This window comes from Hydra viridissima, unplaced genomic scaffold, assembly GCF_058129835.1.
Source record: "Hydra viridissima isolate aposymbiotic clone 2 unplaced genomic scaffold, HvirCarnegie_v1 scaffold_9, whole genome shotgun sequence".
NCBI lineage: Eukaryota > Metazoa > Cnidaria > Hydrozoa > Anthoathecata > Hydridae > Hydra > Hydra viridissima.
Window position 1 is genome coordinate 9,375,229 of NW_028324308.1, and position 12,018 is coordinate 9,387,246.

Genomic DNA, 12,018 nt, shown 5'->3' on the forward strand with positions numbered 1-12,018 from the left:
ACCACTACCATTGAATGCTCTTCTATAATGACACCATCATCAAAAAAGCCAAGGGCTAGAAGAGTTTCAGAAAGATACCAAAGGTGGCATTCAAAGGCTATAGTTGTAGCCTTGGCAATTACAGTGTTTGATAAAGCACACAGCAGTGCAAGGGTTTGTTGTGGACTATAGTTTGATACTGGACTTTCAAATCAGTATTTCATATAAACTTAATTGATGAGCAGATTTAATTTTGTAGGTGATGCAATTTTCTGACCATAAGAAAGACCTTGAGACTTTTGACAGCTGGACCTTGGTGAAGTGGCTCATATTACTTGTAAAATATCCACTTCTTTACAGTATAAAAACCCCTTGCTATCCAAAAAGCCCTGTGAATAGCACAAATATACTGAAACTCTATTCTACATTAAGGTGTGCCACTCAAAAAAATGATCAAAATTTTAAGCAATTCACAGTAGTCTTCACATGGTTGAAATTTATTTAGCTGAGACTAAGCAAACTTGATGACATTCTTCCAAGGAGTAATCATACTTGTATTATCTTCAGCTGTTATACAAAATGTAGTTATTACAGTCCAGTCCAGTCATTACAGGGCCAAAAACCTTTGAAGTGATAATGACTTTCTTTGGTATTTTCTGTTTTATTATTTGTTTCTCCTTCAGTGCAACTGCTTTGTTTACACCAATCATTGTACTTCTGAAACCATTCTTGCTCTGAGCAAGTAGAAACTATCTGTTTCTTTAATATTTTGGTATCCTAATGGGCAATATCAAAAAGATTGATTAGTCTTTGGTAGAGTTTCTTCTGATTATATAGATTTGTTGCCAAACTCTGATTGATATTATTTATAAGACACTGTCATTTAGAGTGCAGTTTGCAGATGTGTTAAATCACTTAATTTATGGCTTTTGTAGGAATTTGGACTATATCCCATATTGGCAATAAAAGTGAAACAGATTTGCCTATACTTTCCTTTCTTCAAGACATTGTCACATGATGTAAGCATAGAATTTTGAAAAGTTTCATTTGTTGCACCAACTAACCAAATAGAACTTGCTGAACATAAACTGTGTGTGCTCATTTCATCAGAGTTCTCTTCCTGATTCAGTCTCAGTGTAATCAATCTGGAAACAATATAAGTATGCTTTCAGTAGTCCATAGTGGTCCATTTTGGCCTAAAATAGGATCAAAAGTCAAAATTTGACTTTTGGCAAAATGCTATTTTGATGTTTTATTTTTAGGATACTCTAAAGATTTTAGATTAAAATATTATGACCATTCTTACCATCTTTCAGAAGTTATAAACTTGTAAAAAGGCTTAAATGTTATTCTGAAGTTGTTGGAGTTTATTTTGCATATTTTTTCATTATTACAAAAGGCAGCATACCTCAAGAAAGAATCTAATTTGATCAAATTTTCACTGAAGCTTCTCTAAGGTAAGTTTTCTTATTTTACAAAGTTTAGGCCTAAAATATTTACAGCTCACCTTTTTAAGAATATAGTAAATAACATTATTTAAAATCTCTTCTATTTATTATAAATCTTCATATTTTGCTTGAATACTTTCCTGATACTTTTCCAGAACCATGTTGTTTATACTGTAAAATATTATCATTTAAGAACAAAGTGACATATAATTTAGCTGCTCCTATTTGCCCCTCTAGAAACTGTGGCACATGTTTCATGTTTTTCTTTTTCAGATGGCGCAGCATGCTAGAATAGAATTTTATCTCTAAATAATTTTGCCGATTTGGAAACTCTTAAGAAAGCCATAACAAAGCTTAAAATAGCTGGAATTGAGACCTGAAATGAAAAAAGCTGACTGGTTGATGCCCATTTAAGAAAAGTCCTACATTATGAAAAGATTGAAGCAATTAAAATACATTCTTGAGAGATTCTTGGCCAATAACTCTTACTAGTTAGACATGAATTTAGAGTTAAATGAATTTCCCTGTTGCCATGAATAGAATTAAAAAGTCCCCAAAAAATTTGGTAGGCCAGAAATTAAATTTGAGCAAACATCAGCGTGTTCAAAAAGGAGAAAAACACTCCGTTTAAGAGCAACAACATCTGCTAAGGAACTTTCTTTCACAGCTCAAATGAAATTACGAAAAGTGGTTTAATAATTTCTTATGAAGCAAGCTACTGAAACAACACAAACTAGATCCAGGACCATCCAGCAAGCATTTGAATTAACCCAAAAGGATGTTATGAAACCAACCACAAGGGCTAAACACAGGGGCTTTATCATTGTATTTAGATAGTGACTTATCAAAGTCATCATACCAACTTATAAGAATACCATCATGCCAACTTATAAAAATACAAGAGAGCACAATGCCAATCTATCTACCTTATAGGAAGCACCTGGAAGCAAAGAAAGAGTGCTATCCTAAACATCACATCATTTTCAGAAACTGGTGCTGAAATTGTTCTGCAAGATCTATTGAATCACACAGCATCCAGACCATAGTTAAGTATGAGAGTAATTTTATCATTTATTGTTTAGAATTCTGTTTTTTTGTTTTTATTTTTTTGTTGTGTGTGTGTGTGTGTGTGTGTGTGTGTGTGTGTGTATGTGTGTGTGTATGTATATAATTATATGGAATGAGAAAATGATTTTTCAATTAGAAAATTTAAATACTTTTTAGATAAATTTATTATTTCAATCATGGCCAGTCTACATTTTTTTCATTTTTTAGCAAAATTTCAGTTTTTTTTTTAGATAGCAATATTTATTTTGTATGAGCATTTTTGGAGAGTTTAAGAAATGTTGGCTTTTTGTGTGTGTGTGTGTGTGTGTTTTAAAGAATTTTTTAGCTAATAATTGTGATTTGATCAAAATGATGCAAATAAATTAGTAAAAATTAACATTTTTTATTTTTGATTACTTTTTAGGCCAAAATAGGCCACAGTGCAGTCACAAAAGACAAAAACTGAAAAAGGGTAAACTCCAGATCAGAGTACATGGAACCATGCACCCAGGCACCTAGCCCTAACATTGCAACAAATAGTATTATGTGAAAGTATAATAAAACAATTTTCCAATAAAAATATATAGTTGTTAAATGGATTGTACCATAAATTGTTTGTGTTGAAATGAAAACTGTTTTTAGTATTCTTCTGATGTGTTTACCAAGTTCAAAGTATGATGAAGAAGGAGAAAATATTAATAATACCGCAAATTTTAGCAATATTTACAACCTCAATATTTACTTGTGTAGGTCACATGACACAATTAAACACATGCATTTACATAAATAAGTTCTAAAATATGTATTAAAATGGTAAAACCATGTATTTTAAACTCTAAAGCATGTTAGTGAGTTCTAACTATTAATTTTATTAGAAAATATTTTTGCTACTGAGTCTTGATATTATACATCATCAAATGATGAGTTGGTGGAAAATAAATACCTTATGAAAAAGTTTTGCATTTTGAATGAGAACACCTTACAAATCAGGCTTTCATTTTATTCCTCTCATACAGTACAAAAAAATATTTTACCTGCAAAGTATACAAAGTAGCCTTAGGAATAATAATACCTGAGCATTGATTATGGTGTTTTTAATTGAAACAAATGCTGCAAATTGTTACATTAAAGTTAGCTTGCAGTGCTCAAGTGACATTGGTTCCATAAGAAAGATATATTGTCTAGCAATTTTATTTTTTACACATAAATGTTTTTCAAAAAGTTTAGTAACAAAAAAGTTAGTTACAAGTTATATATCAATATATAGTAACAAATAAGTTTGTATCAAGTTATATATCAATATAATTTAATGTAATTTCGATCTTTGATGTTTGATAGTTCCTTGAGTCAAGGCCTTGACTATTATGAACTAAGTAATGAGTTAGGTTTTAATTCTTTTGCTCTATAGAAAATAACTTCTGTGATGACAAAACTGTTGCTTATCCAAACAATATTGCTTATCCAAACAATGTTGCTTCAAATTTTCAAATTGGTATAAAACGACCATTACCCTGTGAAACAGAGACATTATTCAGAAAGACACAGAAAGGACAAGGTGTGTATAGTTCGTTGTCTTTTTGATCAACATTTTTAGGCTGTTTTCATATGGCTGCTTCAGAGTTAGGAATGATAATAACAATAGTAAAAAGTTTCTTTTATGTTTTTAAAAATTGTTTTTGATGTTTCTACTATTTTTTAAGTCTGTTTAATATTTATAGGAGGCAGCATGATTAGAAATCTGTGGAAATTTATTCTCATGTGAAAATTGTGACAGATTTTTTTCAAAAAAATTCTGTTACCATTTTTTCACAGGTAATATTGTACCTGTGACTGTTTTTTTTTCTGTTACAGATTTCAACAGATAATAGGTTTTTCCTATTTTTGATAAATATTAAAATAATTTTTTAATACATTTAGAACACTCAATTTTTCTAGTAGTCTTAATTGAAACATTTTTGGGTATTTTTTAAGAAATTGAATTATTTAGTCAATTTCAGAAAATTTTCTTCACAAAAACTTATTTTGAAGTCGATTCTTTCATTGTTACTTTATTGCATATTTTTTGAATAAAATCTATTATTTTGCCTGCTTATGAAATTTATGATTATTTTCAAGTAGTCAACAAAAAAGTCTGAAGCTATTTAATTGATTTCCAAGATTTGCAGCAATCATATGCAGAAATACTCATCAGCAGCTTGATGCATCTCATCTCTAAGCATATCGGTTTTGTTGTTTCATCTCTGAGCACAATGATATTGCTCAAATTGTTTAATCTATATTCATCTGTGCACTTGATTGTTGGACTAAACCTAAAATTATATTTTCATTTTGTAAAAGAATAATTAAATCTGCAGTTTCAGAAACCCCATAAGTCACAGAGCACAAATTGTTTGGAAATCAAATAAAACTGTTTTCTCAGTAACTATCCCTCTCACTGAGAAAACAATTGTTTCAAATTAAATCTCCTTTAGGTGAGAAATATCTTTGTACTCCAGCAGGAGCTCCATATCAACCAATTAAATTGTTGTTAATTGTTAAAATGGATTGATATTTTAGGTTTCTGTATACAAGTAAAAGAATCAGCCATGACTTTCATCAAGTTTTTTTGCACAGAAGTTGAAATTCAGAAAAAACCATCCTTATCCATCCCAATCCCTTTTATTACTAGACATTTTTAAACATTATTTCATATCTTAAAATAAAAATATTGTAAAAACATTTTTATTTATCTGGAATGCATTCTAAGAGTTTCTGAATGTTATCTTTTTTTGTTTGGTTTATTGCAGAAGAGAAACCCATTAGGGAAGGCCTTAGCACTTGTCATTAGACCATCAGTTAAGAGTTTTGCCATCACCCATCCCTAGACTCCTAATATCATGGCTCATTTGAGAAAACTGAGAAACTTTGAGCACAATCTTCCGATTTCTTAAAGTATTTTTTTATAATGTTGGGGCCACTAGTTTTTGTAGTCTTTAATGTCATTAGTTTCATAAACAACTCAAATTTCAGTCTTTTCAAAGGACTTTTTATTTGTTCAACATAGTGTTCAATGGTGTAAATTTGATCTGTTTTTTTTTTTTTTTTTTTTTTTAAATTTTTTTCAAACACCTAAATTCCTGTCATAAAGCAAGAATGAATGATCTTGAATAAAAGCTGTTAAGGGATTTTCTGAAATTATTAGTTAATATAGAGGTTGAAATCAATCTAAATTTTTAGTTTTAGTTTTTGCCCCATATTCATTTGAATACACACAAAGGTGGTTGATTGAAGACATTTTAATTGAGAAACTTAAAGAAGACATTTTAATTGAGAAATCCAAAGAAATAATAATACTTTATTTGACTTACTTGCACCCTTTTAATCTTAAAAAAATGAAATCAAACCACTATTTGTGTGTCATTGAGCATGTATAGTGGTTTGATTTATTTATAGAAACATAGTTTTAGAAAAAGTATCGCTTTGAAAATTTTGTTAATTTAATACACTTGTTTAAAATTTTAGGACGCATATTAAATTTAAAATCATTTGTTGCTGAGCGACAAGGAGAAAGAAATGAGATGCAAGATGCTACCTCTTTATTTGAAAATTGCACATCTGATTATCATTACAATCAGTGTGGCTTAGAAATGTAAGTGTTGGTTACTTTTAAATTGATATGGTGTATGTGTGTATGTGTGCATGTATATGTGTGTGTGCATGTGTGTGTTTACACACACATATAAAACAAAGAATTGTGTGTGTTTACACACACGCATATAAAACAAAGAAATGTATGGTTTGTAAGTAATTACTGATGCAAAGGACACTTTGTTTTATTGATGCACTTACATTTTTTTTCATTTATATAAGCATTTTTTTGTAAAATTTGATAGTTATGTGAACTTATGATATCTTTCATGTATGGCATGTGCTGTAGCTCTCTTTGAAGGAGTTCCTCTTGAAAATTTTTTTAAGATAAAACAGAAAATGGTGGTCAAATAGTTTCAAAAAACACTTTCCTATGATAATACTAACATTTTTATTGAAAGAGTGGTTAAACCCTTCTTTCATCTTATGGTTTTTGTTGATAATGGATTGCAAATTATAAATATAGGTAAGATTTTTGCTGTAATTAGACTTTATTAAAGCTACCTTGTATATAGTGGTTGAATTTCAGAAAATACTTCCTTGAAAAGAAATAAGAAGGCTGCTTTCTTTGAAGATTTGGTTAAAATGCTTTTTTATTCTTTCCATATGAGGACCACTGGTATTTTTAAATACTGCTAGACTAATGTCTCAATATAAGTTAAAATCAATCTTATTTTAATGTTTGGATAGTTGGAAATGAAGGATAGTACTAACAAGCTCACAAAACTCTGCACCCATACAAAAATACATACATCAAACAAAATGCTTTTATTTTTTTGACCTTTTTCCAGTCCAGTTGTGGGAATACTTCTTATCAACCAAATTTGAAAATTAGAATTTTGATTATTTTATCCAATAGAATGAAATTTGAATGCAAAGTTAACCATTACTTGTTTCATTACTAGAGAAACAAAGAACAAAAAATCACCAAAAAGCAAACTTTTATCACTTTTTGCCTTTTAGTAGTATCCTGTTAATTGAAAAGTGTAAATTGTACCAATTGCAGAACATTTCAATAAAGTTAACCAAAAGGTTTATTTTATCACTTCTTATTGCAAATACTTCAATTTTTAAAAAGTAACTTTTGTATATTTGGTTATCTCCATTACTTTTTTTCTGCTCTTTTACAGACTGGTGTTCTGTCTCCTTCTTTTGAGCTTTATTGATACCTTTTAAGCAATATTTTATATAGTATATTTAAGGTAACCATATCATTTAAAGTAAAGATTTATTTTAAATTTCTATTAATCTTAAAAACATAATTAAAAATATGTACTTAAACAAATTTTGCAGTCTTCTTGCTGCAATCATTTACTACTTCAAGGTTCTTCACAAACCTTTTTAAACTCTAGATAATAGTAGTTCTATTTAATAGTTGGTCTCAACTGGAGTCTTTAGCTACTGAACCTCTACTTTGTCATGTTTTAACATGAATGAGATTAGCTCTGTCAATTTTCAGTGTATAATTTAGTTTTAGTCACATGCAAAGTCATAAAAATTTCAGTAAAACATTCTGCAGGAAGGATGGCAACCAGAAAGTTCACCTTTTCTTTCTTGCAGCTGTCTCTGGGCTCTTGAGCTCACTAGAGTAGATTGCTCTGGATCTTGTTCATCCTCTTGATAAGCCAGGAAATCTGTAAATATGTAATTTTTTAATCTTAATGCACAGTGTATTTGTTACAAAATAATTTAAAGGTTTACCTAACACTTTCCATAACTGAATCTAACAGTTTCTCCATAGTTGAACAAATTTTGGCATCACTTGGCAGTCTGTAGTCTCTGTGGGGCATTTAAGTCACAAGAATTTTTCTTAAATAAGCACCTGATTTTTTGAACAGTTTGTTTGAAATAAATTTAAGTTTCTGAGATGTAATTAATATTCCAAAACCTCTTTGTGGGAAGGTTATTGCTTGGGAGTCTCCCTTTACTTTTTCTACCAGAAACACTTCAGTTTTATCTATAGTTGGCTTATTTTTTCTTTTATATCAAAATATCAGTCTTCCTCATTTTATCTTTTTCAGTTATTTTTTTTTTAGTTTTAATAATTGTTTGTGTATAAATGCTTATGCAATAATTGGCAACAATTTATAGACCAAATATTTAAATATTAAACTTACAATTGAAATTTCATTTTATTGGTAGATTTTGTAAAAAAATTTGTTCAGTGATAAAATAAATGAAGGTTAAAATTGCATATATATTTCATTCTACTTCTAACAAAATGAAATTTTATTATTGAGAAATATTGAGATATTGAGAAAAATCCTCCCAACTCAACCAAATATGTCAAAAAAGGGCCAATTCCATAATGAGCCAAATGAACTTTATATTTATATATATATTAGGGTGTCTCTTAGTATATAGTAAAAAAAAATTTTTTTTTTTTCTCTCACTTTCTCAAGATAAGTTTGATTAAGTTTGGGGAAATCAATGAAAGAAAGTCATTAAAGTTGAATAATATTTAGAGGTGGCCCTTAGACTCTACAATTTCAGTAGTTAGCTTTTGTTAAACTCTTGAATGAGGGCCACACCTGGTTCAAATCTGTCTTGAATGACTATAAACCTCCTTTAGGATGCTCAAGGCCTCCTGAAATGATTAAATTTCCTCCCATTCAGATGGACTCTTGTCAAGGGATGTCAAAAAAGTTCAAGGAACTGAAAAAGTTGTTTTGTGTTGATAGTACAAAACTACTCCAAATCCAATATACTCCAAAACACAGTTGATCTAACTTTTGGTCACTTTGGTGGATATTCCAGAGCTAGATGAGCTATATCAAACAAATCATTGAATTGTTCAACAAATTTATCTTCCTTTGCTTTGTGATCTCTAGTCTGTCAAGCTTAATGTTTCTGCAGAGCCTTCCACTCAATGAACAACTTTTTCAACTTTTGGATAGAATGCTGCTCAACACAAACTGGAATTCTAGCCTTATTCCTTATTGTTTCCATTATCAGAACTTATTGTCAATTGGCATCTCTAGCAGTCTTTTTTCTTAATCTTGTGAAGATGGGGAAAGTATCCAATTTTCTCAGAGTAAGATGTCAACTTGGCTCCATGAATTTCCTGTTATTACAAGCCAAGAAAATAATGATCTCTTTTCAGCATTTTTCCCTGATATTATTTAAAAGTAATTGTTATTCTGTGTAAAAAAGAATATAAATTTAAAAATTATCAACGATACTCAATTAATAATTAATATGCAACCACTAATACTGAAGTATTGTGAATTATAACATACAGTACTATTCTAAATTTTTGACTTAAGATCTCAAAATATTATCTGATTTTTATCTGATTATGAGTTTTCCTATAGAGTTTGTACTGTTAAATGGCAAAGTTATAAAGTACACACTACTTTAAAATTTTTTTATTGATATAAATTCAAATTTAAATGTAAAAGTCAACAGCAAAAGATCTGAGATATTTTAATATATCTAAAGCTTATTTTCGGAGAGTTTAACTTTTTTTATTCAGGTTTTAAGTAAAAGATGAAGCTTTAATTTGTATTCATATAGGTAGGTCATATCAATTTTATATAAAAAACATTCAAAAGGTATGGTCATGAATAATAATTTAGTAGAGATGGGCCAAATATTCTGTTAGGCTAATATTGCAGTGTTCAAATCATCATTTTGCTATAAATTGTTTAAAGAATTTTTTTACACATTAGTACAGTAGTAGTTAAGTATGTTTAACCATATGTACATAAAGTACATAGGGTTAAATTAGAAAAAATATTTCAGAGTGCCTTATGTAAAAGACTCACCCCCAGGAGTAATTGATTTGATTTATTTTAATTTATAGTCTGAAATTTTAAGTTCATTACTTTAGTTTAGTTGAAAGTACACTTTAACTTAGTGAACTATGACTGTACTTATGCTTTGCATAATGTTCTGTAATTAATTTGAGTTTCAGCTGAAAACTTTAAAGAGTAACTTGATCTTCATAATTTTTAATGATAAACAATTTTAGTGCCCCTTTTTATTTTTTAGGCCTGTAAGTTTTAACACTCCTTGGGTGGTAAATGGGATATGGTTGTTATTTAAACTAACGTTCAGGTCTCTGAACATAATGTAGTTAGTGGGCTATATTCTAAAATTGCTAACAAGTAAACTTCAAATAAAAATTACAAAATCTTTTGTATAATTTATTTCTGTTAAGTTCAACATAAACAATGTCGACATACAGAACTAGAAAGCAAAATGGATCAATGCAAATATGTAGATCAAAGTTATTATGTAGGTTCAATAAAAAAACCCCAATTTTTAGAGTTGTAAGATTTGCTGAATTATGGCATGTAACTTAAAAAGGCTAGCAATTTTATCAAAAGAAACTATTTTATTGAACAGCTGGTTATTTACTCAACCTTCAAAATATTTCCAACAGAACTTTTACTTTTAAAAGCTTTTGTTTTACACTTCTACTAGTTTAAAAAACTGTAAAGTTGATAATATTTTATAGAAATGAAGTTTAATAAATGCTGAAACAAATATGGACTGTGAAAGTAAATTGTAAAAACTGTTACATTATACGGTATTGTATCATATATGATATAGATTTTTATGTAAAATAGTTAACTTGTATATTTACAGCTTGTAATTGTTTATAACCAAAATTGTTTATGAAAAAAATGTATAAACCCTATTTTATGTTTTCAAAAACATTTAAACTTTTTTCAATGTAAACATTTTAGCCATAGCTTTAAAATCATTAAACTTTGTGAGTTTTTCTTATATATAAATGTCTTAAAGAATGCTTTACTTCTCAACATAAATGTTCAAATGTATTTGGAAATTGCAAAGGTTCAGCGGCTGAAGAGTTTTGTGTTCAGCAAAAACTCATGATAAATGTATATAATTTGAATAACAGCTAAAATATCTTATCATTTTATGTAGTCTTTTAATGGGCATATATGGGCATCCTAAAGGTTTTGGGTAAAAGGAATAGGCTTTTACAAATAGTCCCTTTTTATACAAGTAATACTTGTATAAATTATGTTAAATATACAGGCATTTAACAGGCAATATTACTTATACTTGCCTACTTATTGAACCTGTACACCTTGAGTATCCTGTGACTACAGATCACTTAGGTTTACTCACTTCCACTCCATATAAGAATGATTTATTTAATGTTACCAATAATAAACGAATTTAGTAACATGCACTGTCTGCAAAATATTACTAAACTAGTTTACTATTAGTGCTAATTTAGTCATGAACAAAAATTTTTTTGTATTGATTTGTTTCACAAGTTTATCTTATGATCATTTTGTTTTATTAAGAAAATTATAGCATCTATCATATTTTATTCTGGTATAATATTGTTCTAATACATACAATTTTATTAATCACTGTTTACATCTGTTTATTTTAGTTAGGTACATTTTAGTAATGTCTTTAATTTGACCATCTATGTTCATATTGCAAACAGAGTATGTCTGTATTACAACATCTACATGAAATATAGACTTTTCTAATAATTCTATTAAACGAAAACTTATCTATGTTAACAGGGGTTATAGCTGTTTAAAGTTGTAAATTTATTTTATGAAGTTTTTGTTGATTAAATGAAAAAAAATTATCCATAAAGTTTATTAAGATTATGTATTACCCACACTTACTTTGTTTGTGTAAAATTAAGGGAACTTTTCAAACAACAAACTCCAGACATGTTTTTCAGAATTACAAAAATTTGAAATAAATATGAATTACAAAACAGAAAAATGAAAGTTCATAATAAATTAAAATTAAATGCAGTTAAAAGTTAAGAATCAGCCACAAAAATATTTGCCTAAAATTTTTTTTTTTATAATTCTTACTTCGTAAGGCTGATTTGTAATTCTGAACAACAGTTCACAAGGAGCTCAAAATTTTTTTTAGCTGATTTTGAAGAAAATATCATTTAAAATTTTTT

General features: G+C 28.6%; 1 protein-coding gene across 3 annotated transcripts in view; it reads left to right on the forward strand.

Annotated features, from left to right (window-relative positions):
* LOC145185296 (integrin-linked kinase-associated serine/threonine phosphatase 2C-like) overlaps positions 1 to 12,018 on the forward strand; it is a 29,262-nt gene that overhangs the window by 881 nt on the left and 16,363 nt on the right. For 2 of the 3 annotated variants that reach the window (XM_090097068.1, XM_090097070.1), the window contains exons 2-3: positions 3,883 to 4,029; positions 5,976 to 6,102. In XM_090097068.1, coding sequence (XP_089953194.1) covers positions 3,883 to 4,029; positions 5,976 to 6,102 — 274 coding nt within the window. Of the gene's footprint in view, positions 1 to 1,378; positions 1,437 to 1,700; positions 2,478 to 2,898; positions 4,030 to 5,975; positions 6,103 to 12,018 lie in introns of all 3 variants that reach the window. The other variant, XM_090097069.1, reaches the window with a different exon arrangement.